This window comes from Fulvia fulva, chromosome 6 (assembly GCF_020509005.1).
Source record: "Fulvia fulva chromosome 6, complete sequence".
Classification (NCBI taxonomy): domain Eukaryota; kingdom Fungi; phylum Ascomycota; class Dothideomycetes; order Mycosphaerellales; family Mycosphaerellaceae; genus Fulvia; species Fulvia fulva.
In genome coordinates this window covers 2,825,015-2,852,639 of record NC_063017.1, presented here as the reverse complement: position 1 = coordinate 2,852,639, position 27,625 = coordinate 2,825,015, and the positions used below count along the sequence as shown (strand labels likewise).

The window sequence follows — 27,625 nt, the reverse complement described above, 5'->3', positions numbered from 1 at the left end:
TTCATCATCATCAACGCATTACCATGCTAGGAACCTGCAGCAAGCCCAAGGACCTGCACCCTACTCCGCAGCATGTCGTCGATCTCGGGTCGCAAGCGGTGTCGTTGCTCAGTAGCAGCTTGACCGTCGGCTCCTGTGGTTGGCATGTTTACACTGACGTGCTCTGGCCATCATGACCTACCAGATGTGGCCCGACCTTCAACCACCAGACCATCACGCAAAAGCGGGCCTTGACACTGCAACGATGCAGATCTGAAGACCGGGCTAGTCGTGAGGAGAAGCGTGCTGGAGTACATGATGGACTTGCCAGGTCCTGGAACGCGGTCAGTCCGCGCCTGCATTCCTCTTCACGCTTGTCGGCTTCTTGCACGCAGTGGGGATAGCACACTGCCAGAGCTTCGGGAGTTCGCCCAAGATGCTTACCATTTGCCTCTTGTTGCCTTTACGTGGACTATGTTTGCAGCAAGTATCAAGCGCTCCAGCGGTGAACCCAAGCTTCGCAGCAGCACGAAGAAGCATAGAGATACAGGGCAAGAACTTTCCAGGTCAGCAAGATTGAGCCCCTTGGGGAGCACCCGAACTTACCATCATAGACCCTACCATTTTGAACGTCAACAACAAATGGTACGCATTCGCAACCCGTACAATCGCCAGCGGCATTCGCGTCCAGATCCACCAAGGGCTTTCCGACGACGGTATCCTCGAAGCTCCGGCGCTGGTCAAGTCAGGCTCGACCTACTTCCTATTCTTCAGCTCTGGCTGCTTCACGACAGAGCATTACAATGTAGACTATGCTACTGCAAGCTCCATCACTGGACCCTACACTCGAACTGCGTCGCCGTTAGTAGAGACTGGCACTGGCGGCCTCCGTGGGCCTGGAGGTGCAGACATCATAAGAGGCGGCGAGAGGATTGTGTTGCATGCCAACAACGGTGGAGGAAGGTCGTTGTATACTGCGACCATCAGAATTAGCGGCACGACTGTGGCGCTGACATGAGTCTTATGGGATATGAGGTTATGAGATATGACAATTGGCGATTCCGCATTGGGACTGATGATGATTGACTGCAGCTATTCATGATACCCTGATAGCGAGATCAAGAAATGACGACTTCCAGCATCGCGCCACGCTTCTCTTCGAGCACGATGCGTCGCGCCTCGAGGAGTGCCTCTTCCAGCTCTATCGATCTGGTGACTTTCTTACCCCACAGAGTGTGATTTGAAGCTGCGATGGCCACGCCAACATGGTCAGATTGATCATGACTAAGATCGATGCCCCAGTCTGCATCCCTCGTCTTCGCCGCAATTCCATCTGGGTGCACATCGTCAACGCAAGATCTTGTCGCTTTCCACCCACCATTGTTGAGCACAATGGTCAAGAATGGAGTGCCAAGTCGATGCTGCGCCCAGAAGGTCGACACAGGGGTACCAAACATTAATGCGCCATCTCCAGTAACGCAGCATACGAGGCTGCTCGACGACTCCTCATCACACTCGGTTCCTCGCTCCTTGAGATGTGGCCTGTCATTGATATCGTACTTATCAAGAGCAAGCTTGACGCCGATCGCAGCTCCGCCAGCCCAGCCAAGCCCGCTGCCTCCTTTACTGAGACCACTGCCGGGTCTGTCGAGGCGGAGCTGCTCACATAGTGGGATGGTATTGGTGACAGCGTCGTGGACGTATGTGGTACTCTCTGGTAAGATCCGGCGTAGACAAGCGGAGAGGTGGTCGATTGATATTGTTCCATCGCCACGTGGAGCTGCTCGAGCATTGAGAGCTCGAATCCCTTCTGCGTGCTTCTCGACCAAGTTCTGCCTCCGGTGGTTCAGCAGGAAAGACCGCTCGTGCCAAGAATCATGGCCTCGAATCCATTCGTAGAGCTGCTGCAACGCCACTTCGCACTCTGCCTGGAATGTAGCTTCCGCTGATATATCGAATAGCTGCATCTTCTCCTTCCGCGGATCGATGTCAATGTGGAAAATGCGTGCTGTCGTCGAAGGCTTAGCCTTCACTGGGATCCATGGCACATCACAGTCCAGCACTAGTATGACATCGGCCTCGGAAATGGCAGCAGCACTTCCGTGGGTCCTGCTAGTCCATGCTGAGTGTCGTGCTGGGAAGAGCATCTCTCGAAGCTCCGAGTCGATGACTTGCAGGCCTCCAACAAGATCGGCGAGACGCACGAGATGGCGGACGGCAGCGTGGTTGCGGCCTAGGTAGCCTGTGATGACTAACGGTCTCTCTGCGAGGAGTAGCGCTTCGCCGATTGTGCGGACTGCATCTTGAGGGAGACCTGTGAGTTTACATGTTGGCACCTGAGCAGTCATAGCTCCTGACTGCAGGAGGTCATCCCTAGCGGGTGCCGCTAGAACCTCTCTCGCTGCAGTCAAATACGCAGGTCCTGGCGATCCAGTGGAAGCCATGCAAAGCGCTCGCTTCACCATAAGCCTGACATGTTCCTCCGTCTTGATCTCATTCACATACCGGGCATACGGCGCCACGATCGAAGCCTGGTTAGGCACATCCTGGTACCACTGCACATGCTCCGACCTCGAGGCTGGGAGCTCTCCACCTAGAGTAAAAGGCGCAAGACCAGCGAAGATCAGCATTGGCGCTCTGCCACTGGATGCGTTATGTAGACCTTGGCCTAGTGCTGCTGTGCCGACATCAACATGCACAATCACGCATTGTGGTTTGCCGGTTGTTCTGGCGTAGCCGTCTGCGGCTGATATGGCGACGAACTGGTCCCGTTAGTGGTAATTTTGAGCGGCAGTTGAGAGATTCACCTACCTCGTGCTGGAAGTGTAGCATCTTGGGCCACGCCTTCCCTTCATGTTGTCGTTGTTGATATGCTTCGATGATGCTCGCATGGTCGGACCCCAGTACCGTGAAGAGGTAATCCACGCCAGATTCTGCAAGAACCTGCAGGAAGAGGGCTGCGACTGTGTATTGATGTCCTGCGGTCGTCATGCTGTCACTTGATCGAAGCTGTTGGCTCGCGAAAGGTGTTCCAACGACAAAGTTCTCGAACGTCCAAAGCAAGTTGGTTCATCCTGCCAACGTAGCAAACGTGTAGTCATGTTCACTGTCGCACCTGCTACTTTTGTTCTTTGCGTCCTTCGCACCCCATGACGATAGTCAATTCCGTTTGCAACCGCCATGGCTTCGTTCGAGCCAGATGCAGCCGGCATACAGATCTCGACTGTCGTTCGGAAGCGAGGTCCTACTCCTGGACATGCTAACCATCGTCGTGAGTATTTCTCAGCTACGAAAGCGTGGTTTGAACGAGATGGGTGCGTGACTTGTTATGGTTCGCATCAACACCCATGTGTCGCAGGTATTGTCATCGGCGTAAGGCTTGGTGGTGCTGACTCCAGCTCGTGCTTCGAGTCGGCCGGATTTCCAAACATGATGTGGTCGATGGTCGCATCAGAGTCTCCCATCATTCGTACACGCAATTTAAGAACCCCTAATATCTGATGTTCAAAAATGCAAGCTCTCGTCTAAGCGGCAAGAGTTGACGATGCTCAATCAGATAATCGTTATGAAGATCCGCTCCCAGAACTGCGATGCGCAACAGCATGTCGACGTCACAACTGTTGGTCTTTGGCTCAGAAGCCACCACGAGTTGAGCACACGAGCCATGCATTGCATTGCAGCGAACGAGAATCACCGCGTACCTGAATCTTTACGCAATTGTACTAAGTCGCACCTTAAGCCACATACGCGCTGAAGCGGAGTCGGTCAGGTATGCTTGTTATGCTTGATTCCCAGTTGTACTACCTGCGATAGAAATCCCGACAGTAGACTTCGATAGCACCCTTCGAGATATTCTTCTGCAATTTCGACGATATGTCGTACGATGACACGGAACCAGCCCACGGCGACAAGTCCTCATTCGATAGGGAAAACAGCATAGCCAAGGATCCAGAAAAGGCGAATGATGGCGACCCGTTACCACAATACGACGAGCATCGCAGGAGCAGCAAATACGACTCTGGTGATCCGTTCGGCGACGAGTCGGATTCTGCAGTCAAGTACCGGACGTTGTCATGGTGGCAAGCGTCGATAGTCATGATCGCAGGAACGATCTCCTTGGGTATTCCGTCGTTGCCATCGGTGCTGGCAGGAATCGGACTGGTTCCTGGAATCATCTTGATCGTTGCGCTTGGTGTCATGGCGACATATACGGGCTACGTGATGTAGCAGTTCAAGAAGGTGTATCCTCACGTCCACAACATGGCCGACGTGGGCGAGATCTGGTTCGGAGCTGTTGGAAGGGAAATCTTTGGTGCAGCGCAGGTCATCTTTCTGCTAATTCGATGACTGGTTGATGAAGAGGAGAAAACGATTTGGACAAGGAACGCGTCGAAACAGGTAGTCTATCATGACTAAGCACGAAATAGCGTATTGTTTTCGCGTGTCGTTCTTGCTCCAATGGCTGGTGAGAAAGGACGTTGCCAGCTTGGGTCTCGACTCATAAAATGCTGTCCAACGGCCGCATGGCCATGGAGAACACCACGGCGACGCGCTGCAAGCTCGACTGCATTGGTACGGCCTTGCTGCTGTCCAGCAAAGGCCTTTGCTTCAACAGTAAGTCGAAGCGCCCGGCGGCATTCAACCTTGTCACCAGCCCTCGCTCCATCACTGCTTCGCCCTTCTCTGCAACAGACACCTCTTCCCCTTCAGCGCCGTCACAAAAAACGACATCGGCGTCATATCATCCTCACCGAACCCCTCCGCCTTCGGCGCCACCATACCCGAATTGAACGTTCGATAAAAGTTGGCCAGGGCATGTCGCAACTCAAGCTGTGAAAAGTGCTGGCCAATACACACTCTACTCCCTCCTCCAAACGGCACAAAACTATCCTTCATGTCTTTGGTCACATGATCCCACCGCGATGGATCGAACTTCTCCGGATCGTGCCACACAGATCTGAGTCGGTGCATCGTGTATGCTGGGATGGCGACTGTGGTTCCTTCCGGGATGTAGTGGCCTTCGATCGTGGCGCCGCCGGCTGGCACGGCGCGAGGGAGGCCTTGTCCGACTGATGGGCGGATTCGAAGGGTCTCTTTGATGACTTTGTCTAGCAAGGGTAATGTTCTGAGTTGTTCGTCGTCGAAGGTTTCTGGGAGAGCGGATACTTCGCCAATCAAGGCTTGCTCTATCTCAGGATGCTTGGACAAGTACCAGACTGCGAAGGTGGCGGTTGAAGCGGTCGTATCTGTTCCGGCAACGATGCTGTGAGATGGTCAGCCACAAACTCCAAAGCTGATCCGCTATCAGTACACTCACTTCGTCCGCGCATCTGCTTCCATACTGCGATGCGAAATCGAACCATCCTGAAGGGCTGCATATGCCTTGGTCAAAAGTGTCGGCTTGACGTTCTCCGGATCCGCTTCATAGGCTTTCCAGTACGCTGCCAGCCGACCTTCAGTATAGCTCTGCATCCGCATCTTGCCTTGCTCGACATCTTCAGAATTTCCCAACAGCATGTACGCAGCAATCTTTCCAAGAAAAGGGAATTCCGCCCGAAGGATGCTACGCAAGCCGTCTATCTCCAGATCATGGATGTACTTGTTCTTCCCCCCGATCTTTAGCAGATCAAAGCTCTCGCCAAACGCTGCTTCCGATATCACATCGGTTGACATGAACCAGAACCACTCGTTGACATTGACGTAGCCTTTTCGATCGACTGTTGCGGCCATTTTCGATACTGCGGTTCGAGTCTTGGCGGCAATGTATGGCTCCATGTTCTTGATCCAATTTTCTGAGTAGTTGTGCGCCAACAACCTTCGATGCCGCGCATAGGCCTTGGAATCTAATAGGGTGAAGAGGCCAGATTCATCACCGACGGCGATGTTGTACCACGGTGTCTTGAGGAACGGACTGCCGATCTGGTAGATCATCTTCGCCGCAGAGCTGGAAGCGAGTGACACTTCGTAAGGCGAGATACGTACGACAGGCCCTTTCCCTGGTGAGTTGCGTGCTTACTCCAGGTTCTACTGATACTCACCATAGCGTTCATGCAGTGCATGCTCGTACCTTGTCCTCTCTCCAGTCATGACAGCAAGTTGAAAGCGACGGTTAGTCCATTTCGAGATTGCAGGTCCTGGAAGATGGGCAAGCGGGTTGGTCAAAGCCTTGCAAGTCTTCCACTACGCTCAATGTCAGTTCGCACAAAATCTGGGTCGACTGCCTTTCAACGCATCTTACGACGATGGCTCCAATGGCGAGGACAATCACAGCATAGAACGAAGGCGGCATATCGTTCAGCGGGTTGTGCATCGTCACGAGTGTTGGCTGATGTTTAAAAGTTTATCGCGAGCCGTAAGTCTTTTATACTCGCAGCAGAAAACGTCTGCGCGCGACTTGTTGCACGAGCGTACACGTTCGGATTGAACCAGTGTCACAGAGTCTGAGGTGGTACTGCTTTAAGTCTGCTGCAGCATCCTCTTCATGCTAGGGCTACGGCTGACTTGACGCGTGGTGTCGATCACCAAGGCTCGGCACTGTTCCTGCGGGAATGACTGCACGTGACCATTCATCACTGTGGGCAGTATCCTTTGCGCTGGTGCCAGAGGCAACTCTCTATCAGCCGCTTCAAGGAGCGCGTGCTTACTCATGCACTTGATTTCGTTCTTGGCCATTGGATCAATCTCTCTGTCGGTTCGCCACCCATCTCTTGACCACGAATTCCCGGACCTTGAAGGTCTTCAGTAAAGCACCAACGTCATCCTCCGTTCCGTTGATAGCTGATGGTGCAGGAATCTCAACATAGCAAAGTACAAGTGTCTTCAGCACTTGACTCTGGACTCGGTTAATACAGTGCATCCACCACCAGTCGTTGGTCTGCTTGACTCGTCTCTCCTTTACACCTTGCTTGGTTTTCCAGTAGGGGTCCGTGTACGAAGGCACAATGATCACGGCGAATTCTGCATGAGAGAAGACTGGGCCACGGAAGTAGAGGAGGTAGTCAACCGCAAATTTGACGCCTGGCCGGACAACCCAGCCCAAGGATCGAAAATGGTGGTACACGACGTAGTTGAGGAGGAATTGGTTGTCTGGTGGCACGATTGAAGAGGCTGATTGTGGTGGAAAGATACTGTGGTGAGAGAATCGTGTGAGGAGATTGTGATTGGTGAACGGTTCGTGTGGTCCAGCGGTCGGATGATGATAGCAGATCGAAAGTACACCAAGGCCATACGAGAGGAAGAAGGCTTCCTCCAGGGTCAGCTGTAAGTGTTCCTGGTCCTCAATACTATCCAGATCCTGATGCAAATCATCGTTCGTTCCGATGGGCTCCGCTCGATCCAGATCTTTCATGTTCGCTTCTGTTTGTGCACTATTGTGCTCCTCAAGGATCCTCTTCGCAATTGCAGCATCTGTCTCCAGATTCTCGAGCACAGAGGGGTCTAATTTCCCCTCTTCAACCAGCTTTTGCTTCTCAATACGTTCGGCCTCTATTCTCGCACGCTCGAGCTTGAACATTTTACGTTCAGCTCTGCGTTTGTTGGTGGCCTCTTCCGCTGTCCCGCCTCCAGTTCGATCCGCTTTCCGCTGTGCTTTCTCTCGATCTAGCCAGCTCGGTTCACTTCTGCTGAGTGTACCCTTGCCGAAGAAGCCCATTTCCCATAGTGCTCTGGCATGTTTTGGATCTGTGACGTGAACGGACCTACTCTCTGGTGAGAAGTAGCCGATGTATAGCTCTGCTGGATGGGATGATGGTGGCGAGACCAGGTGAAATAGATATGTGTATGCCAACCGTAGTAGTGAGATTGGATTTGTCGGATGGAAAGCTGGTAATGGATACGCTTCGAGGGGCAAAGGCTTCTTGTGGATCAAGTTATAGTTTGGTTTCCGTTTTCGTGGTTTCTGAGGTGATGGTGTGGTTGCTTGTCCGTTTGTGCTGGCCTCGGTTGACACCGTCTTGACAGCTTCAGCAGGCTCGCCGTTGGCACTGGGCTCATCAGGAACAGTCACATAGTCCATCCTGCCGGTCGTGGCTAAACAGTATAGCCACGACATTGTGAATCTATATTTCCAGCTCGCCACTTGCCACTCTCTGCAACGAACGGCCTTCTGATGCGACGCCTTCCAGGTCAGTATCGCCACGGTTAGAGCGCTGTGTCCAGAGTTACAAGATATGGCTGGTCGTGAGAAATTAGTCCAATGGATCGACCAAGCTGAATTTTCGAAGAGTCTCTGTTAAGGACTTTGAGTCGCGTGCTGCAAGTGAGATATGGCGTTGATCGAGATTCTGGGGTGTGGCGGTAGCAGATAACTATGAGCTCCGTCAATGTGTCTATGCATGTGCTGAAGTGAGTAATACTAGGTATGCTAATGTTTAGTCAAGACAGTTAAGGTTACTTCTGGGTCAGAAGAACGGAGATCGGGCCGAAAGCTTGTGATGATCCCTGCATATGAAGTATTTCGAGGGACCGTGGGACCATAGGAGTGATGTCCGCCTTCACTTTCACGTTCAAGCATCATCTTGTGTATCTTCGCGAGCTTCGACGATGGCTACCGCACGATGGTCTCTTCGCCTGCCTAGAGGAGTATCGAATCTCCACCACACTGGCGCGGTCCCCGGCAGAGTCAATAGCAGACTTCGCCCCGAGCTAGCACCACTATCGCAACGAAGATGGCTACAGAAGCCGCCGCCTCAAGATCGTCCCTGGGCATCGCGACCAGGGGAGCCAAAGAAAGACGATTCGCAGAATGAGAACCAAGACAAGGCTATACAAGAGGGAGAGTCCCAACCAGAGCAGGCACAACAACCTGGACGTAATGCACAACTCGCCACAGCCCTCGCAGAGGCCGACACCTCAGATCTGGTCACCGAAGTGCACATCCCAGACGGTCCGAATGCCATCCTCCCGCCGGACCATCCAGCACTCTCGATCCTTGGGAACAGCAGTCTGGTCATCCAACGACAGATCGAAATGATGAACATCATCATTGGCATGGAGCAGGCAAACAGATACGTGATCATGGATGGCCAAGGTCAAACGTTGGGTTACATCGCGGAGAAAGATCATGGCCTTGGAAGTGCTTTCGCCAGACAGATGTTCAAGACGCACAGGAGCTTCACAACACACATCTTCGACAGACAAGAAAGAGAAGTGCTGCGTATACACAGACCCTTTGCATACATCAACAGTCGTATCAGGATTTACGACCCAGTGCCAGAAGGCGGATATGCCGATATGGAGACCTCAACGGCACTGCAGGGCACGTCCGCTAACTCGGTCGTAAACCAAGGAGCAGTGTCGCAAGTCTCGCCTCTGAACCTGGAGGAGATGCGCATCATCGGTGAAGCTCAACAGCGATGGGCACCCCTACGCCGAAAATACGATCTGTTCAGTTATCGGCCAATCGAAGCTCCCCGAGACGAGAACCTACGCATCGAGTCTGGCGAGAAGCCCACTTCCGACACAATTGCACTGACGGAATCAAAGGCACCTGATCAAGCTATTGAGGCTGGCATGGTACAATTCGCACATGTAAACGAGCCATTTCTGTCTTGGGACTTCACACTCAAAGGCGAAGATCAGAATACTATCGGTAGCGTCAACCGCAACTTTGTCGGCTTCGCAAGAGAAATCTTCACTGATACGGGTGTCTATGCACTGAGAATGGACAGTGCTGCGCAGACGTCCGCTCTGCAGGATGCCAGCGGTCAGGAAGTGGCAAGACACGAACGAGAGGCTGCGGCGATGACACTGGACCAGAGGGCAGTGATGCTCGCGACTGCCGTAAGCATCGACTTCGACTACTTCTCTAGACACTCTTCCGTAGGTGGAGGAGGCTTCATGCCGATCTTCTGGCCCATGGGTGGAGGAGCAGCAGAGGGCGGTGCCGCTGGGGCAGGGGCCGGGGCCGCTGGAGGTGCAGCTGAAGGAGCGGGAGCTATGGAAGGTGCTGCGGGTACCGCCGGGCGTGGTCTTGGTGGAGCTGCCGGTGCGGGCAGCGAAGGGGCGATTGCCGGCGCAGGAACCATGGCTGGCTACGAAGCAATGCAGCGTGGTGCTTCTGGACAAAGAGGTGGTGACGACGCAAGTCCGACAAATAACGAGCCGTTCGGAGCAGGCCAATCGCCGGAGCACTCAGAGAACAGGCCTGGCGCCGATGATGTCTGGGGCGAGAACGATGATCCTTGGGGAGGTGGTGGTGGCGGACCTCCCAGTGACGGACCGCCGCCAGGCATGGGTGGCGAGGGAGGTGATGGCGGGGGAGGAGGAGGAGGATGGGCAGATGTGATAAGCGACTTCTTTGGCGACTGAACGACATGACGAAACTCCTCTCTGATTTATGCATGGCGCGAGCGGCGATCTTAGCGGAACTGTCAAGATACAGATAGGGGGCATGGACGAGGATGTAGGATATGACAGCAACTGGAGGTATATGATAGAGCACGTCTCCGCTCGAGACAGCCTGCCATGGATTGGCACCCAAAAGACCCAAACGCAAGGAAACCCAGCTTCCAGGTCCCATCACTCCTCTCAACCTCGACCCGCATGAGTCCAGAATCACTTCTCCCAATTGTTCGTGGTCAGTATCTCTCCCGTCTGCTCAATCCTGGCCTTCGCCATACACTTCCCCCTCCACAACTTCAACACCACATCCTCCAACTTGATGAGGATCTCTTCGCCCTCACCGGCATCTACATGCACTTTCCTCGAAGCAGTCCATCGGTCCCCCATGATCTGGTCGGTGGTGAAGCCATCTTCATTCACGATCGAGGGGATGAAAGGGAACTCCATGCCTGAGGTCATCAGCACGATATCAAAGGGCGGGATTGAGATGCTGTACCCTCCGCCACCGACTTCCCCTTCTCCTCTATGGTGGTCAAGGTGCAGTTGTAACGGAGAGGTCGCTCATCGCTGGTACTGAGGAGCATGAAGTAGAAGGTCAGTTTGAGGACGTTGTCTGAGCCGATGGAGGATTTGTCGAGTGTGAGGTTAACGGCCCATTCTTTGGGCGGCGGGTCATTGTTGGGGACCAACATTGGAATATCACCCGAGGATGTGCTTGAGATAGCCTTGCGACGGGGCGTGGATTCAAGTTTGACTGGAGCAGTGCAGTCCTCCGCCAAGCTGGCATTCAACGTTCCGGTCTAGAACATGGTCTAAGTTGCGCCTCAGCCGATGACTCGCAGAAATCAATCAGGCAAGAGTTGCAGCCCCGACACTGAAAACAGATGACAATTGTTGCAACACAGAAAGGAAGAGAAAGACATACAAGCAACGAGCAAGTCGTGCGAGGAAACCAAAATATGCTGCCTTAGGCAAACCAACCACCGAAGGATTCACTCGCGGCTGAACCTTAGCGCCGAAATTCGCCCATCTGATTCGCCAATGCCAACCACCAACTAACGGCCGTACGCAGTTCGCGGGATCCACACCAGAGTGAGGGCAGGTCATCTCTCACTCCACAACGCTACAACGGGCAGGAAGCACCTCTGTTTCCTGCTCGATAATTAACGACTACTAGGGCTTCGCAAAACGTGACGCGCAGCAACAGATTGGTCTCAGAGCGCAGTATACTAACGGATGTTTGCAGAAAAGCGACTCCACTTTGCACCAAGGGCTAAGAGGGTTCCAGCACACTGTCCAATGGAGAGCTTCGAGTTACGTGCTACGTAGCTCCTTCCCGGTGGTGTGCAGTGCGTGTGTACAGTGCGTGCCTTGATGTCGGAGCCGAAATGTTGGGAGATTGACTGCACTTCACATCTGTCAACCGATGTTCGTGTACAGATGGTAGGACAGAGGCACGAGGTTTAGGAAGCGAGGCCTTGCAGTTGTTACACAGTTGTGGTTAATGTTGATTATCATACATTACGTTGATTGACACGAAGCAATTAGGGTATCTCGATGCTTCCAAACGCCAGCAGGTTCCATCGTTGTTCCAACAGCAATCCAAGCAACTCGTAACGCCAAACTTCCGTATTCCAGCCCTGGACTGAACCAGATCTGTACGGTCGAAGAACTCCGATGGCCAGTTGGGCAGAACGCCCACAATAAAAGCAGACAACCCAAACTCCAGGCAAAAGTAGGTAGTGTGTAGACGCACCGACTTGTCCCAGAGGCGTCGAAGATCTCAGGAGCAGTACACCTTCTAGAGCACCCCACTCTTCAAGGTCTCGAGTTGCTCGTTCTCTAGGTCAACTTTGAGGATACTCTCTGCACCGAATACCCAAGTCGTGCTGTCCGTGAACTCTTCGAGCTTGTCGAACTCGGCATCTTGACGTATTTCCTCTGTCCAGCGCTCCGCTTTGGGGTCACGAAGCAGGAAGAATGCAGCGAGAGCAGGGGCAACTTATCAGACGCTCCATCCGCTCTTCTTCATGCTGGCGTGCTTCGAGGATCTGTTGCGAACCAAGGGGCAACGGGTAGCCCTGCTGGCGGCGCGAATTGCCGGGTTGCAGAACGCGGTAGATGTGACCATCAACAATCTCCTCCGCGCCGCTGCACAGGTAAGCGAAGGGCGGAACTGTGATATCGAGGCAGATGACATGGTCGTACACCGTAGTCGTCACGTCTCCGAAGCGCTGGAAGTCGTCAAGAGCCCACTCAGCGTGCTTCTCCTGGGCTTGGCAATCCACTGTCCTGTCGAAGAGGAAGCGCTGCGGCGGGCGCTGGCGAGGGATCTGCGGCAGCTCTCGGTAGCGTCGCATCGAGTCACTGAGCGGAGCGCGAATGTCTGGCTCCGGTTCCGGGCCATCGTACACCACAGGGTTCTCATCCTTTCTCTGCATCTCGTACTGGTAGGAGTTCATGAGAACAGGAAGCCCAATCCAAGATGGAGTCTGGACCTTGTCCATCATGACGCCAACTCCGGGGGCCGGTCGTGCTTCCAGATGCTCGGGGTCATTGGCGACATCTCGAAGCAGCTGGAGAAAGCCCAAAGCTGCGCGCGTGAAGATCCGGACTCCAACAGCGCCGCCTCCAACCAACCGACTTGCTATCCATCCACTCGCTCTAGCGATTTGGAGCACGAGCAGCGCGACTTTTCCGCCCGCTGCAACTGCTTTTATCAAGAGGATGAAGCCATTCGGGTTGGCTGCGAGGTAATCCTCAAACGCGGCCGCACCGCGCTTGAGGGCGCGCATGAAGCGTCTACGCTCGATAGTCTGCAGTTTCCCAGCCGATGGAAGATCCTTAGCACGGTTGTCCAGTTTCTCGGCTTTCGACGCTTGCACTGCCGTGAGCTGCTTTGAAGCTGTTCTCGGTGTGGCCTCTGGTAGTGACTGTTCCGCCATCGATGCCGCTGCTCTCTGCTCTGCGGCCTTGGCCAAAAACTTCTTGACGATCTTGAAGGTGTCTCGTACAATATTTCCAGGATTGGTGCCCAGCAAGGGAGGGTTCTCATCTCCATCCTGAACATAGCCATAGAGCGAAGCAGATAGCACCAGGTCACAGTCGACGGTAGTGTACTGATCCGGGTTTCGTTCGAGTGCCTCTCGCAGGAGCTGAATCCTGAGAGCTTCCTCGACTTCTGCGTGGGCGCTTCTCTTGTGCTACATGGTTCAGGCCGAATTCGCCTGCGGCAGATCTCTGCTCCTCGATCTTCTGTGCGGTCAAGGTGGTGGCGTTGGCGATTACAACGCGAATGAGCGCACTCAGACGAGGCGAGACACTCACGTCGCATAGTAGCTTGAATGACTCGGCACCCATTCGAGGTGAAGACTCGCCACTCAGGCTATCATCCTCACTTGGCCGACCATGAGTTCTCGCCGGATGTGGAACTGGACTTGTTGATGGTAGTAGACGACATGAGACTCGGATCCTCATTGTCGCTGAGGAACTTGTCGTGCTTCTCGAAGTGGGCTGAACTCTCAGATGATGCAGAATGCACGGTAGAGAAGGAGCGGGATGGTGACGATGAACATCGCCATAAGAGCGTGTCGCGCTACTGGCGTTGGCTTGAGGTAGATTGCTCTCATTCTGCTTAGTGCGCTGTTTCTTCTGCACCTTCCGTTACTTCTGCTTCTGCTTCTGCTTCTGTTCGCTGTCGGTTATTATTTCACCTTCAGTCAGCGCATACGGGTTGGCAGACTCGCCGCCAGCCATGCTTGCTGATGCGATCGTGAAGATGCGAGAGAGGGAGTGTTGCGACCACAAGATTGAGCTGGTGGGTTTGAGTGTTGATGAAGAGGACCAAAACTGTGTGGAAGCAGGTGTTACGAAGAACTCAAGAGATTAAATTACAGTTCGAGAAGCCTAAGCCGATGTGCCGACCGCCGCGTCACATGCTGTGTAGAACTCATTCACTGCCGTAGTCGAAGATTGCCCCGCCAAAATCCGAGTCGTCCGTACCTCTTCGCAAAAACAGTCCCGACGGATTCAAATGCGAGAGCGAATTGTTCTCAGGTCGATCAGCTCATTGAATCACCTCGTGTCTGAGCTCAGAATCATGCGGCGTCAACACGTGCTGTCTTCGAACCCCCTGTGCCGTACGCCGATTGCGATGTGTCTGCCGTCCTTTGACAGACATTTGCTGTATGACGCCGACGCCTCGCCTCGACTTCTCCGCCATTCAGTAAAGTAGTGTAGCGGTTATTGCTCCTCTCCAACATCACGCATACAGCATGAAGTTGATGAAAAGATGCCGCATATTTGCGTTTGTGATGGCTTGTATGCTACCAAGCTGGCCTGTTCTATGGTATGTTATCTGTCGCTTGATCACTCCTCGAATGGTGAAGCACTTACGACATGGCCAGACTGTCGACACGAGAGAGCTTGTGCAGACAGCCTGGCCGTACGCATGGGTGTAATAGACACAATGCTGGGTGTCAGTCGCCTTATGCTGATTTGATAGTAACCTCTGGGCCCGCAGCTGTTGTGCTCACCATGTCCTAGTCATCGACTTGAGACCTCCCGATAAGCGTCCTTACGAGCTTTTTTGCAATTGCATAATCTGCTGAACTGCCTTCCCCCCGAAGAGTATATGGCTAGCCCCGTCACGCGGACAACGCATTCAGCTCGTGGATGTCCAGCCGATGACCCTCACAAATTTTGATGTGTGAGAAATTCTTAAGCAAACGCTGCTGGTAAGTGCTTTAACTAGCTCCCGCGACCACGTCATCCGAGACAGTGCGCGGCTGTTGCCGCGTCTACCCGAAGTGAATGCTGCGAGTGTCCCGTGACTGCGATTACCGCGCCCAATTCTGATGAACTACGTCCGCCTGACATACAAGCCGCATCTTCGCCGGGTAATCGTGCAATATGTGATGCAGAAAACACCATGAACACCACATCACCAATCGCTGGAAGCAAGCGTTCCAAGCGTCGCGCTGCGAAAACGAGCATGGGCAAGGTTGCATACGAGGTCGCGAAGCAAGAGAAGAGGGACCGCCAGCTCGAGCACGAACGTGTCAAGGCCGAGTCTACGAAGCGTCTGGCTAATGACCTAGCGACTGCTTCCATTCAAGATATTGCGAGGAGCAGAGTAAGTAAGACTTGATCTGGTATGAGTCGAATGTCACTGACTCGCCTGTGCTCAGGTCCATGGTACAGATCACATCACCAAATAAAACATTCAAGAGCATCGGCTTCGCAGCGAGAGCAAAGCCATTGACGTGTTTGGGCAGCGCTCCGCGCAGTCTACGGTGGATTCAGGCCCGAGTAAGCTTGCAACCATCGGAGGTCTTGATCAATGCACTAACCAGCACAGATGCTACAGCGACTGACGAGCAGAAGCAGCAGCGTACGGCCGACTGTAAGAATGTGAAGTCATCTAATGAAGAGTCTCACACGTGTTCTGATCCGCTAGAGCAGCAAACACCAGAGGTGAGCAGGGACAAGGAGAGGGCCGCATTATGGAAAATGCTCGATATAGATTGAATACGCCGATCCCAGAGTCAAACACCACATCTAGAGGTGTCGGCTCGCGGCGAGTGATCAAAAGGTCGAGATAATAGATGTCGTGTTATATGCCAACTTTGATGAGTTCCAGGACCTCCTCATCCATCAAGACAGTCTCGGTCGTCACGATGCCATAATTCCGTGAACCTGTATTGTGTGAAGCGTTAGGCGTTTGAGTGCTGCCTCAATAACCCACTGGAACATATCTTCACATGATCAAGTCTCTTCTCCGATGCCATCGCATGTGCGCCAATAACGATGAAACGAATGTGCCGACCACTTTTGCCTTGCCCTGGTGATGCCGGATGATAGGTCTCAAACTACGTCTTCGTGCTTTCGCTGGTTGGAGTACCAATTACTCAACCCCACGTCCTCGCCTTTCGCCGAAGCTAATTTGGTTGATAACATTGCCTCCACGCTGTTGACAACTTGCTTCTTCGTGACCCCCAGCATACCAGTTATCAGCAGATGTGGTGGTGGTAGAAGAGAAGGAAAGTTGTTAACCATTCTTGCCTTGCACTGGCGACGCCGGATGGCAGGTCTCGATTCACGTCTTCGTGCTTTCGCTGGTTGGAGTACCACTTACTCGATGCCCCGTTCTCGCCTTTCGCAGAAGCTAATTTGGCTAATGACAGTGCATGAACGCTGTGGACGACTTGGTTGATCGAGACTCTCGGCAGGCCAGTCATTGGCGAAGATGGTGAAGCGGTTGACCATTAATACCTTACACTGGTGATGCCGAATAACAGATCTCGAGTGACGACCACGTGTTTTGGGCGGTTGGGGTACCACTTAGTCTATACCATGCGCTCGTCTTTCGCCGAAGCTAGGTTGTGACTAGTAGCATAGCCTACACGCTGTGGAAGTATTGTTGTTCGAGATTCTCGGCAGACCAGTCATCGGCAAAGGTGGAAGGAAGAAAGAGAGAGCGAGCGGAGGAGAAATTTCTTTGGTGCGTCCGATGGTCAATGTTTGCCGCTAATGCAGGGTTTCCGCTGCTGCCCGGGTCAGAGCCCCGCCTGCGAGACCCACTTGTCAGTGAATGAACTCTGGAGCTTTGCACTTCTTGTAACGACGCCACACTTGACAGAATCAACTTGCACAACGATCCACCTTCCTCTCTCATCGGAACTGTAGTGAGATCCTCGACTGTGCCCGCTACCCAGGCCCTGCAACACCGACCATGAGCCAGCCACTTCCAGCAAAGCCAAGTAAAGCCGCCAAGCGGCGCACAGACATCGCACGCATTGGCAAAAAAGGCATTCTACGACGGCAAGAAGCAAAGACGAGAACTGCAGCAGCAGCAGGGGCGAGTGAAAGCGAACGCAGCCAAGCGCCTCAACAACGCCTACGAGACCGCTCCCCGCGAGAAGATTATCAAGGCTCATGCAAGAGTTGCGCGCCCAGACAGGGACCGCCGTAGTCAGTCGCTAACAGCTTCTTTGTAGGTCAAGGGCGCCGATCGGTTCGGAAAATATAACATCTTGCTAGACCGTCTCCGCAGCGCATCGAAGCGTGACATCGCCGACACCGTGAGCAAAGTCACACAGAGTGCAGCACCACCATGTCTCACTGCTGCTGCGAAGCGCCGGATCGCCTGGGCTGACATGGGCAAGGATGCGTACTACCAGCAGAAGCAGGAGAGAAAGGAACGACAGCAAGAGAAGGCGCGTGCTGGAGCCGAAGGCAAAAATGCCAATGATAAGAGCCAATGAAGGATGGCCAGAAGGATGGCTAGCAGGATGACCAGAAGGAAGACCATGAAGGAGGGCCGATAGTCTAAGAGATGTAGTTTGGGCCTTTGGAACAGTGTTGTAAGTTTCTTGTGTTCATTCGAGCTTGTCTAGATCTTATAGTAGATACAGACTTTCATCTTCCGGTCGTGGCTCATACCTCATCATACGAGAGACATATCGCTGTCCTGAGCCGCTGTCAGTATGCGCTGCGAAGTCGACCAATGGAATGCGCAGCTCAAGTTCTTACCTGACTCGCAAGTCGCGTGTCTTTCTCTCACGCTCCCCATCTCTCCTCAGCACACCCTCGGTCCTCTGCGAGCCCTCCGCAACTGTGCTGGCTTATTGCCAACGACTTACTCCAATCGCATGGCATTGAATAACCATTCAGGATCTCACTACCAAACTCATTTCTCACCATTCCTGACAAACTGCTGGCACGCCCGCACGACCTTTGTTGCCCATCTGAGCAAGCCAAGGTCCCAGACGATACCAAGAGTGGTGGCTGCGGAGAACAGTGCGACCGATAACCAGAAGACGAACCTCATCGGCCAGAAGACATCGATCAGGGCGTACCAGACGCTCATGGCGGAAATAGAGAAGGTGGCTAAAGCTCCGGAACAGAGGAAGAAGCAGATGTCGTCTGTTCGTGTGAGGTCCATGTATTCGACGTACTTGCGGCTGCTCACTGGCCTGACGAGATAGTCCATGAAGAAGTGCATGTTTACGTATGCGTGGTAGACGAGGTACACCAAGAGCGTGTTGCTGGCGGCCGTCCAGAAGAGACCAAGACCAGATGTTATGAGATTGATGTTGGCATGGTTGGTGGCCATTCCTGTTGTACTGGTGCAGTCTTGGGTGAAATTGGTACGTCTGTTGCTCAGATGCTTTGAGTTGCTAGACTGTTCTTGTTGGTGAATATGATTCTCGTCGAAGTCGTGTCGCAGTCGTAGCCCAGCGGGGCGTCGCAAAGTAGTCTACTGTGCTCGCTCGTATGACTTTATCTGAGGTAGTTTGCGTTCTGCAACAGCAAACAGCGCCTCACTTCAAGTGGGCACGCGACGCACTTCAATATTCACAGTCGCTTATCGCTTATCGAGCGGATCATCACCGGCACGACCGAAATCGGCTGAAACTTGACCAGAACGAGCGTCACAATCGGTGAGTCCACGCCCTTGCTCGTTGCTACGGAATACGGACTGTGCGTTGATTGCCACACCACCTTCTCAACGCACATGGAGCGGAGAAGCTCGAGATGGTCCGGCTTGAGGATTGTCTTGCAGCTCTCAGGTCGCGCTGCACTTAGGCTGCGAGGCGAAGCTGAGCAGTGCGGAGTCGTCTTACGAACGGGCAATATCGGCATCGCTGAGCTGCAGATACTGCGTCAACAATGGGTAGCAAGTTGGGCTCACATAGCATTCTCAGCCATCTTTCACGCGAGCATGGTGCAGGGCGCTAGACATATAGCTCCGGCATCCTTGCTGTGTCCTCAAGAACAGCACCTTGGCAGCAACACCGGCTGGCGGACACGAAACACCCCTGTCCCTGACGACATCGTGGCACGGTGGGCAGGATCGGCCGGGCCACGCAAGCGTAGCGTGTCGCGTCACTTCACGTCTCAAGAAAGCAATGTTGAGTACAGTACTCGCAATGGTCGACACCAGTCATATACGACGAGGACACAAGCTCACGCGACGACACGATCGCCACATACCACCACCACGACCTATCCGGAGACTTCTTCTCCAGATGCCGGCGACGACGCCAACAAGCCGATGAAAAGTACGTAGAGTGGGAAGGAATTGAACCTCCATCTCTGAGTTGGATGGTACTGGCGGATGGTTGCCGCCCTCAGCATGTCAAAAGAATGAGACAGCTAGGGCCCACTGAGTGTCCTACCATTGGACGACATCACCTGAATTGATTGCCAAGAAGGCGATGATCTGAAGAGAAGAAGTCAGCCTGAGGCAAAGGGGAAGGAGGACTTACCAAAGTCATGTGATTTTGTGTTGTGTCGGACGGTGCTGCCTGGTGTGGAGGAAAGGAATGAAGGAGGAAGAGCGAAAGTTGAAAGTACTTAGGGGGATCAGGTGGTCAAAGCGCAGCACTGCCTTGACAGTGGAGCACGACGAGGCCATAGGAGATGGCATGACCAGCTCGAATAGCTGTCTATGTGGACCTTCGACCTGTCTGTGCTGCGGGTCGTTGGCGAATGAAGGCATTGCAAATCGCAGAGTCAGGCTCCAGTCAGACTCTGATACGCTCGCAACATGCAAAAGTCGGTTGCAGCTTTTGCTGCTCTTCTTTGTCCACAGCCTTATTGGACGAGTAGCAGCCAATTCCGCATGAGTCAGGACGGCAAGACAGTCGTAACTCCGCTGTACAAGCAGAAACGCCGGGTCATCATTGTGCCGGGCTCACGAGCCTGGAGATGGAGAGCTTGTGGTTTGATGTGGCATACAGTACAACTGTTAAGATCAAAGCTTTGTGATCTTTATTTTTAGTCGTGTGAGTGTCTTCGGAATGCATTCCTCAGGAACGACAACAGCCAGGCGCCAGGTTTAACCTGCCACCGCGGCACGCTTCGTAGCACTTTCCTTCAGCAGGCCGAAACCCCAGAGCGCTTGTGCTTTGGCAGGCCGAGATGTTGTTAATGGTTCCGTCTTGAGCATTTGCCGCACGTTCCGCCTCGATGTTGATGGTTGAGCACCAGCGAGGCTTACGTTGGCGCACCACGAGCCTCCAGATCTCACAACGAGGCTTGAGTACAACGCTACCTTGTATGTAGTAACGGGGATACCTCCAGGCTTTGAAACGGAGGGAGACATTGTCAGAGCTGCAATGCTCGCATTTCCTTGTCGCATGCTTCGCAGGTGATAACGAGAAACAGTCGGCAAACCTGAAGTCTCTTGGCTGTCTCTGAAACCGCGCCACTACCATCGCAGTCGTGAGCAGACTGTGAGAACTGGTTGTAGTACACGTCAACACTGCCACACCCACTGGTGCCCTCGCCATGCACCCATCACTCCTCTCTACTCCGCCTTGAGATCCGTAACCTCCTCATGCTGTACACTCTTTTTCCTCTCTACCTCCCCCGTCGCCTCCGCAATGATCGTCTTCCTCTCCTGCACATCCAGAAAGCTAACCTGCGGGTGGAACTTCTTCGACTCCCACGCCTTCGAGCACACACCAAAGAGTTCATCGACCTGCTCCAGAGACAAGCCCTTCGTCTCGTAGATCATAAAGTACACAAAAGCGATGCAGACGAAGCAGAAGCTGCCCCAGATGAAGAATACCTTCGACTGGAGATTGGCGTACTCCTCGTTAACCATGTAGGGGGTTGCGTAGGCGATTGCCCAGTTGAGGAGCCAGTTTGTGGCGGTTGTCATGGACAAGCATTTGGCGCGGACTTTGAGGGGGAACATTTCGCCGGTGACAACCCAGCTGTAAGACCGTGTTAGCCGGACATACGAAAGCACAGTGGACGGAGTGTACTTACGCGACAGGACCCCAGGAGCTAGCAAAGAAGAAGATGTAGATGCAAACGAACGAGATCGCCGCTCGTTGCGCTGCCAAGTTCTCCACACCAGCCACAGTACCGGTGCTGGCCACGATGAATTGGTAGACGCACATCCCGATGGCACCCATCAACAGTAGGTTGCGACGACCCATCTTCTCAAGAAGAGCGCACCGAAAAATGTGCCAGCAGACAGAATCGACACTATCAGAGAGTCCTGCGATGCCGTAATGCCTTCGTTATCGCCAGTCTTGAACTCCTGGATCCAATAATTCATGGCCAGGATACCGCTTATTTAGACCAGTATCTAGACATGGTGAGTTGGCACAACGTTAAGAGTACTGTGGTTATTCCACCTACCATATCCGAAAAGAACACCGCCAAACGCCACGAACCTTTGCTATCAATCAGCTTTGCGCCTTTGTCTGCCGCCTTGCATTGTACTCACAGGCCGACGACAATGGCAGGCCATGCCTTTCCTGGCTCGTCCTTGGGCTTGTTGAGACCGATCCCCATCTCGAGTGTCCTTCTCTCTCCACGTGTTGGAATTATGCCTCAGGACGTACCAAACACGCAAGAAGCCTCGACCAAGAACAGATGAAAAGGGAAGGACACTCTTATAGACCCACCGAAGCACTTACGATCGGTACTTACGAGCAGCAGATATTGCCCCGCTGTGGTTGCGCAAAGGGCACACGATCCTTGTGCTGTCAAGGTCGGACATGAAACGAGTCCATGCGCCCACGCGACTACCGTACCGGATCTCTGCCTGTTCGCCAAGTCGAGAGATGACCGAGACGATCGCATGGATCAAGGCTTCAATGATCAGGCGAGGCTGAGACAGTCGCTCGAAAATGCCGCGACAACATGCTGCCAGTTGTGACCATATCACGTTGTGAAGTGCGCTGATTGCCGCACTGTCAATGATGGTCCTGCTTGATGGCGAAGGACCGATTGTAACATCCGGGGCAGGCCGACCACATGGGAGTCTCCGCAGAGCCACTTTGTGCCCACGGGAAACGTCTTGGGGCCCGTGATTAGGCCAGATCAAGATGTCGAGTTGGCGTCTGGGCGATATGGGTCATCTTCGGACCAAGCTCTTGGAGTTCGAAAGAACTTTGCATGGAAGGCGCCAAGACAAATCGGTCGAGCTCTCCAGACCGGATCTGGCTCCCAGTCACCGGCATATAGCGTGAAATGCCGGGATATAATGACTTCGCGCTGGCGCCAGAAGACCATTGAGTAATCGGATGAAGGCTTTGCTAAAGTCCTGCAGAAGTGCGCAGGCCTGTTATCGGTGGGTGTCTCTTCTGGTAGACTAGCTCGGCCTTTCGAGAATTTCCTCAAGCGGACTGCGCCCGTTGCATGCTCAAAGGTCTGCAAGTAACACATGTCAGCAGAGTGTCTTCATCGTTGGATGTACTGCGCACTTACACCAAGATCTCGAACTCGCTCCATCTGGTCAGTGACACGTCCGAGCGGCGATAAACCTTGAGAAGGTTGTCGATCGAAGCTTGAGCTTTCCGCCCGTCGATCAGTCTCATCATCGGTTTGGATGTCGCGAAGGACGAGTCGAAAACCAGCAGGTTGCGAGAGCCGTCGTGTTTTCGTTCGATTCCGACGATGGTCATGGAATGCCCGGCTCGTTGGAAGTAGATCGGAGGCAGGTTGGTGGTGCGAGAAGTGCCATGCCTTCTTGCTGTCTCTTCACCACTAATGAAGTAGGCCTCGACATGATCCAGTAATTCCTCAGCTGCCATGGGGTCGGTGTTGCTGTTGCCATCTTTGAAGGCGAGCGCTTGTGAGTTGACACCGATGCGGGTGAAGAACGTCAAGGCTTCTTGAGTACCAATCCATTTGCGAGTGTTGAGAATGCCTCCCGTCTCTGTTCTACCGTACGCACCCACGCCACTGTCCCAGGCTTTCTCGATCAGCTCCTGAATCTTGACGACAGTGGGTAACGTCTGCGGTCCATGCCGATCCATATGCTGCACGTAAGTGAGTAGCACCTGAATGTTCCAGAAGCCACAGAAGTTGCCATCACACTCGAGCTTGTGGATGTGTCGAACACATGGGTGACAAAGGAACGTAGCGGCGTTGTCCTTGTCGAGTGAGCACAAGTCCGCGAGCACGTTGATCACGCCTTGCGTTTGGTTTGGAACAAAGGCTTGCCTAACGAGGCGCCCATCACTGCCGATTCGTTGCACATACTCTGGCTCAGCATCGTGCAGTAGGATATGCCGCACCTTATCAGGCATTCGCTGCTCAAAAGCATAAGGTCCAAGTTCTCGTTTACCGAGACGCCCAGGGTTGGTCGGCGGCCGAATGTGCCGAACAGTCGATGACCTGCCATAGTTGGATGTGCCTGGAAGAAAGCGTGGTTAGTGACGGAGGGTCGAGCGAAGGATGATTGATGGAAGTTGTGTCCACATCGCGAGGGTGCTCTTCATCGAGCCTGCCGATCGCCCCTGCAGGTCGCGAAGGCTCAAACAGGAAAGTCCGACGATCAACAGAAGAGTGTCTCGACTACTGAGTCCACTTACCGGAGAAGAAGCTTAAGATACTGCCTGATCCTCGACTTGGGCTATTCTCCAGTCTCGACTTTAGCGTGTCGAGCTTGCGTGGTGGACTGCTGGGCTTGCCGCTGCTCGCAGGCTGAGGTCTGTCTGGCCGTGGCGATCTCCTTGGAGGCAATGGAGGAGGTCTCTCATTCTCCTGTTCTTGCAGTGCAGCTGCGACATGAAGATCGAGGTGCTCATCGATGTCGGTCAAATGAATATGCTCGCCACATCCTGGTCGCGTGCATCGCGTCCACTCGTCAGATGGCATAGAATCGTGGCTGGAACTGCTGACAGCGGCAGAACTACTGCTGTTGGCCGAAACACGATTCTCCTTGCTAGGATGCTGGTCGTTCGGGACGAATGGCGAGTCGTCTGTATGATGTTCTTCGATGTGCAACTGCACAGCATGTTCGTTTCCATTGTACCCACAGAATGGGCAGCAAGCGTTAGCCATTTTGTGGTAGTCGCGGTGGGTGGTGTACGGAATTGCCAGATCTCATGATCGAACAGTAGATGGAAGTCGAGATGAGCGTCCTTATAACGGTGCCTGGTGAATGCTGGTGAGAGGCCGCGCCTTCTTGTCGAGACTGCATCGCCACGAGACGCGCAAGCCACGAGAGTTGCCAGGGGTTCCATCAAATACCATCAAGTGCCATCAAATACCATCAAATCTTGAGCTTGCTGCAAAATGGCGTTCGGTGGGGTGCCGAAGCACATGGCCACATGCAGCTCCAGTTCATCATGTGAACATCCCCAGTACGTCACCTGCCACTGCATCTTGAACAGCATTTTGTTCTACCCTCTAGTACCTACCACCTCCATCATGTCTGCAGCCAAGATACAGAAGGTGCTCGCGCGCCAGCAAGCCAAGTATGCACCGGCCAAATTCACAGCGAAGCATCACTAACAGCGCTCCCAGAATTGAAGAGGGCGACTTCTACGAAGCACACCAACAGCTCCGAACGATCGCGAACCGATATGCCAAGTCTCAAGACTGGCCCGCCGCTGCCGACCTCCTCTCGAATGGCGCCCTCATGCTGCTCAAGGCCGGTCAAGGCGGTTCTGGCTCCGATCTATGCACATATCTGATGGAAGTCTACCAAAAGGCCGAGTTCAAGGCAGATGTTCCAAACAAGGCACGGATACTGAGCTTGCTCCGAGCTTTCCCACCGGACGAGCCCAGCAAGAAGAAGTTTGTCACTGGAATTGTAGAGTAGGTCAAGAGCTTGAACATACGGACAGCACGGAATGGGCTGACATTTAACGCAGATGGTCGGCAAAGCACAGCGACTTCCCAGCGGGCGATCCTGAGCTTCACCATGTTATAGGATCACTATACGCAGAGGAGGGAGAGACCTACGACGCCGAACGACATCTCACCCTCGGAACCAGTGACTCTGCGTCCGCCCTCGCTGACATGGAGTACGAATGGTACGCCTCAGACGAGCCCTCGACAGCCTCACACTACGCCGCCCGTGCCGTCTTCCCCTATCTGCTCATCGGCAACACTCGTGCTGCGAATAAGGCACTGCTCCTTTTCACCAGCAGACTATCCTCCCTCCATCCCGGCCTCGGCGTGCAGTCCATCTCCTCCCCTAGTAGCGACATCCGGATATACCCATCCCTCCCACTGCTCAACTTCCTCGGACTCCTTCTACTAGCGATCCAGCGCGGCACGAAAGACTTGTTCAACCAGCTCAAGACGCATTATGCAGCACATCTCAAAGAGGCGTCGCAGTGGGACGAGCCGCTGCTGCAGGTTGGAGAAATGTACTTTGGCATCAAGATCCCCAGCCAAAGCAATCCCCTGTTCGACATGATGAGCAGCATGTTGATGGGTGGTAGCAACCCATTTGCAGCGAAGAAGAAGGAGAGTCGACAGGTCACTGCGGGAAATGCAACGCCTAGCACGTCAGAGACACCTGCGCCGGCGCCAGCGGTCGACTAGGAATATGAGCACAGTAACAGAAAGAGCTACATCAGTGTAGAATGCAATACCCTGCGACTTCGTGATACACCTTATCATCTCGCCGTTCTTTGTCTATGAGATCATTTATTGACGTTCTAGGGCGTCGAGGCCTGGAACGAGGCCATCTCCATGATCTCTATGGTAAACCGAGCATGGCAGACGAACACTGCCAAACGTTGGAGATCTGGTCGCTTTTCCATTATGTTGGCTCTCGCCACGATCACCTCGTCTGAACGGGATGACGGGTAAGAGTCCTTTGTCTGTTGCGCTGGGCTATCATAGCCTCACTGTCGCATTCTTTAGCCCTGGAGACGAGACGAGAGATGAACACGGTGATGTGAATATGACAGATGAGGTGTGAGACCTCCTTCGACCCTTCCTAAGCGATGCTGAAACGCCTGATACTGTATATGATCTGCCTCCAATTCACACAGCTCTACACAACCTCGCATCATCCTGCGGCACCCAATAATCACTCCCGACAGCCGTCAACGCGTAGAACACATGCGCAGGATCATACTTATCCTTGACACTCGAGAGCTTCTCATGATTCACACCATAATAACTCTCCTTGAGGTGGAACTGGTACGCTGTGTCACGTACCTTCCGCCGTATTGTGCGATGCCGACCTGGATTGGAGCGAACATCGCGTTGAATTCGTCGTAGTAGCTTGGGAACTGGCGGATGACTTTGGTGTAGTCGATGTTGAGGTCTTCGAGCTTGGTGATTAGTGGTTGCAGCAACTCTTCCATGCGCTCAGCGGTGACTCCCGGTCCTGTCATTGGTGTTATGGCAAAGGAAGTGTTACTGAAAGCGGAGACACTCATGATGCCTTCGTCTACAATGGCAGGCAGCGATTCATGATAAGCATTGATAGCTTCCCAGAAATGGTCCTGTGATATGCCATTGCTTGTGAACGTCAGGTTGCCCCCAGAGGTCGGCGGATCAGTGTGTGCTTTCACAGTCATGGAGACAACAACACCATACGTGCCACCGCCGCCACCACTCAGAGCCCAGAAGAGGTCGGCATACTGGTCGCGAGTCGCTATCAAGTGTCGGCCTCGACCATCAACAACTTCCCACTGCAAGACTTGTCACTTGGTCTGCTGCAAGGCCATACTTCGAGCCCAAAGCTGAGTGACCTCCACCCTGGGTATAGCCACCGACGAGGCCAACAGTAGGACATTCGCCGCCAACCACTGCCAGGTTCTCCTTGTGCGCGGCTGCGTACGCTTCGAAGCCTTGAACGCCGGCGCCCATGCGCATCGCCTTCCGTTTGTAATGCGCATCTTCGTAATCGGCGATTCGGATATCCTTTGAGTTGTGCATCCAGAGCCCGAGCGAGCCCGCACCCGGAGACTTGGCATTGTAGTCGTGGCCGGTGTTCCTAATGACTATGCGGACAGTGTGACGCTGGGCAGATGCTAGGGCCCGTCGTACATGGTCAGCACAACGGACATCGACTGCGTAGCTGACATAAGCGCCAATGATACAGCGCGACGATCTACCAGCAAAGGGATCGCAGCTTTGATTCGCAAAGAATGGTGCCATGAGCGAAGACGAAGTAGCATAGCTTATAGTGTATGAGCACAATCTCACCATTGGCAGCACATTACCGAACGACGCACTGAGTGTCAGGCAGGGTCCAGCCCTCCTGAAGCTGACTGCATGTTGTAGCTTTGTAATCGCCGAATGCGCTATCATGACATGGGGCTGCCGACGGAGTGGTTGCAACAAGATTGCCGCCCAGGGTGTCGTTGGAGGTGGTCCATGTGTCCTCGGATGGCCAGCATTCATGTCCCGGAAAGCATATGCATCGTGCATCCGTGTCTGTTGTCAGTACTGGCGGAGGGAAGAGAGTAACGGCGATGGCGGCAGTGAGGATGGCGAAGACGGAGCTGAAGACGCCGAGCATTGTGCTTCGTGTCAAAGAGAGAAACAGCTAAAGATGTTGTTTTGGTGATGGCTTGGGTGA

General features: G+C 53.6%; 14 protein-coding genes across 14 annotated transcripts; 5 read left to right on the top strand and 9 right to left on the bottom strand.

Moving 5' to 3' along the window:
• Positions 1 to 415: 415 nt before the first annotated feature.
• Positions 416 to 997, top strand: CLAFUR5_07154 (uncharacterized protein; the record flags this gene model as incomplete). Its single annotated transcript, XM_047906302.1, has 2 exons — positions 416 to 545; positions 594 to 997. The coding sequence occupies 2 exons, from the start codon at positions 416 to 418 to the stop codon at positions 995 to 997; spliced, it is 534 nt and encodes a 177-aa protein (XP_047763465.1).
• A 100-nt stretch (positions 998 to 1,097) lies between these two features.
• Positions 1,098 to 2,970, bottom strand: CLAFUR5_07153 (Acetolactate synthase large subunit; the record flags this gene model as incomplete). Its single annotated transcript, XM_047906301.1, has 2 exons — positions 1,098 to 2,741; positions 2,791 to 2,970. The coding sequence occupies 2 exons, from the start codon at positions 2,968 to 2,970 to the stop codon at positions 1,098 to 1,100; spliced, it is 1,824 nt and encodes a 607-aa protein (XP_047763599.1).
• Positions 2,971 to 3,852: 882 nt separating this feature from the next.
• On the top strand, positions 3,853 to 4,206 carry CLAFUR5_07152 (uncharacterized protein; the record flags this gene model as incomplete). Its single annotated transcript, XM_047906300.1, has 1 exon — positions 3,853 to 4,206. One exon carries the CDS (start codon positions 3,853 to 3,855, stop codon positions 4,204 to 4,206), a length of 354 nt encoding a protein of 117 aa, XP_047763600.1.
• A 438-nt stretch (positions 4,207 to 4,644) lies between these two features.
• On the bottom strand, positions 4,645 to 6,289 carry CLAFUR5_07151 (Cytochrome P450 monooxygenase orf2; the record flags this gene model as incomplete). Its single annotated transcript, XM_047906299.1, has 4 exons — positions 4,645 to 5,242; positions 5,297 to 5,969; positions 6,018 to 6,159; positions 6,218 to 6,289. 4 exons carry the CDS (start codon positions 6,287 to 6,289, stop codon positions 4,645 to 4,647), a joined length of 1,485 nt encoding a protein of 494 aa, XP_047763597.1.
• A 366-nt stretch (positions 6,290 to 6,655) lies between these two features.
• CLAFUR5_07150 (putative tRNA-splicing endonuclease subunit sen2) lies at positions 6,656 to 8,029 on the bottom strand (the record flags this gene model as incomplete). Its single annotated transcript, XM_047906298.1, has 1 exon — positions 6,656 to 8,029. The coding sequence occupies one exon, from the start codon at positions 8,027 to 8,029 to the stop codon at positions 6,656 to 6,658; it is 1,374 nt and encodes a 457-aa protein (XP_047763598.1).
• Positions 8,030 to 8,520: 491 nt separating this feature from the next.
• On the top strand, positions 8,521 to 10,287 carry CLAFUR5_07149 (Phospholipid scramblase family protein; the record flags this gene model as incomplete). Its single annotated transcript, XM_047906297.1, has 1 exon — positions 8,521 to 10,287. One exon carries the CDS (start codon positions 8,521 to 8,523, stop codon positions 10,285 to 10,287), a length of 1,767 nt encoding a protein of 588 aa, XP_047763722.1.
• A 246-nt stretch (positions 10,288 to 10,533) lies between these two features.
• On the bottom strand, positions 10,534 to 10,767 carry CLAFUR5_07148 (uncharacterized protein; the record flags this gene model as incomplete). Its single annotated transcript, XM_047906296.1, has 1 exon — positions 10,534 to 10,767. One exon carries the CDS (start codon positions 10,765 to 10,767, stop codon positions 10,534 to 10,536), a length of 234 nt encoding a protein of 77 aa, XP_047763721.1.
• Positions 10,768 to 12,121: 1,354 nt separating this feature from the next.
• CLAFUR5_07147 (uncharacterized protein) lies at positions 12,122 to 14,076 on the bottom strand (the record flags this gene model as incomplete). Its single annotated transcript, XM_047906295.1, has 4 exons — positions 12,122 to 12,321; positions 12,383 to 13,475; positions 13,528 to 13,756; positions 13,988 to 14,076. The coding sequence occupies 4 exons, from the start codon at positions 14,074 to 14,076 to the stop codon at positions 12,122 to 12,124; spliced, it is 1,611 nt and encodes a 536-aa protein (XP_047763724.1).
• A 1,174-nt stretch (positions 14,077 to 15,250) lies between these two features.
• On the top strand, positions 15,251 to 17,585 carry CLAFUR5_07146 (uncharacterized protein; the record flags this gene model as incomplete). The annotated part of the gene is made up of 5 exons (XM_047906294.1): positions 15,251 to 15,454; positions 15,510 to 15,516; positions 15,597 to 15,630; positions 17,063 to 17,264; positions 17,319 to 17,585. The coding sequence occupies 5 exons, from the start codon at positions 15,251 to 15,253 to the stop codon at positions 17,583 to 17,585; spliced, it is 714 nt and encodes a 237-aa protein (XP_047763723.1).
• A 425-nt stretch (positions 17,586 to 18,010) lies between these two features.
• Positions 18,011 to 18,436, bottom strand: CLAFUR5_07145 (uncharacterized protein; the record flags this gene model as incomplete). The annotated part of the gene is made up of 1 exon (XM_047906293.1): positions 18,011 to 18,436. One exon carries the CDS (start codon positions 18,434 to 18,436, stop codon positions 18,011 to 18,013), a length of 426 nt encoding a protein of 141 aa, XP_047763726.1.
• A 2,199-nt stretch (positions 18,437 to 20,635) lies between these two features.
• Positions 20,636 to 21,275, bottom strand: CLAFUR5_07144 (Major facilitator-type transporter ecdD; the record flags this gene model as incomplete). The annotated part of the gene is made up of 2 exons (XM_047906292.1): positions 20,636 to 21,047; positions 21,103 to 21,275. The coding sequence occupies 2 exons, from the start codon at positions 21,273 to 21,275 to the stop codon at positions 20,636 to 20,638; spliced, it is 585 nt and encodes a 194-aa protein (XP_047763725.1).
• A 1,188-nt stretch (positions 21,276 to 22,463) lies between these two features.
• Positions 22,464 to 24,135, bottom strand: CLAFUR5_07143 (Zinc finger-containing ubiquitin peptidase 1; the record flags this gene model as incomplete). Its single annotated transcript, XM_047906291.1, has 3 exons — positions 22,464 to 22,497; positions 22,555 to 23,485; positions 23,664 to 24,135. The coding sequence occupies 3 exons, from the start codon at positions 24,133 to 24,135 to the stop codon at positions 22,464 to 22,466; spliced, it is 1,437 nt and encodes a 478-aa protein (XP_047763728.1).
• Positions 24,136 to 24,504: 369 nt separating this feature from the next.
• Positions 24,505 to 25,629, top strand: CLAFUR5_07142 (Golgi to ER traffic protein 4; the record flags this gene model as incomplete). The annotated part of the gene is made up of 3 exons (XM_047906290.1): positions 24,505 to 24,551; positions 24,601 to 24,894; positions 24,951 to 25,629. 3 exons carry the CDS (start codon positions 24,505 to 24,507, stop codon positions 25,627 to 25,629), a joined length of 1,020 nt encoding a protein of 339 aa, XP_047763727.1.
• A 447-nt stretch (positions 25,630 to 26,076) lies between these two features.
• On the bottom strand, positions 26,077 to 27,565 carry CLAFUR5_07141 (FAD-linked oxidoreductase ZEB1; the record flags this gene model as incomplete). Its single annotated transcript, XM_047906289.1, is given in 4 exon segments — positions 26,077 to 26,232; positions 26,250 to 26,732; positions 26,749 to 27,223; positions 27,279 to 27,565. 4 exon segments carry the CDS (start codon positions 27,563 to 27,565, stop codon positions 26,077 to 26,079), a joined length of 1,401 nt encoding a protein of 466 aa, XP_047763734.1.
• Positions 27,566 to 27,625: the final 60 nt, after the last annotated feature.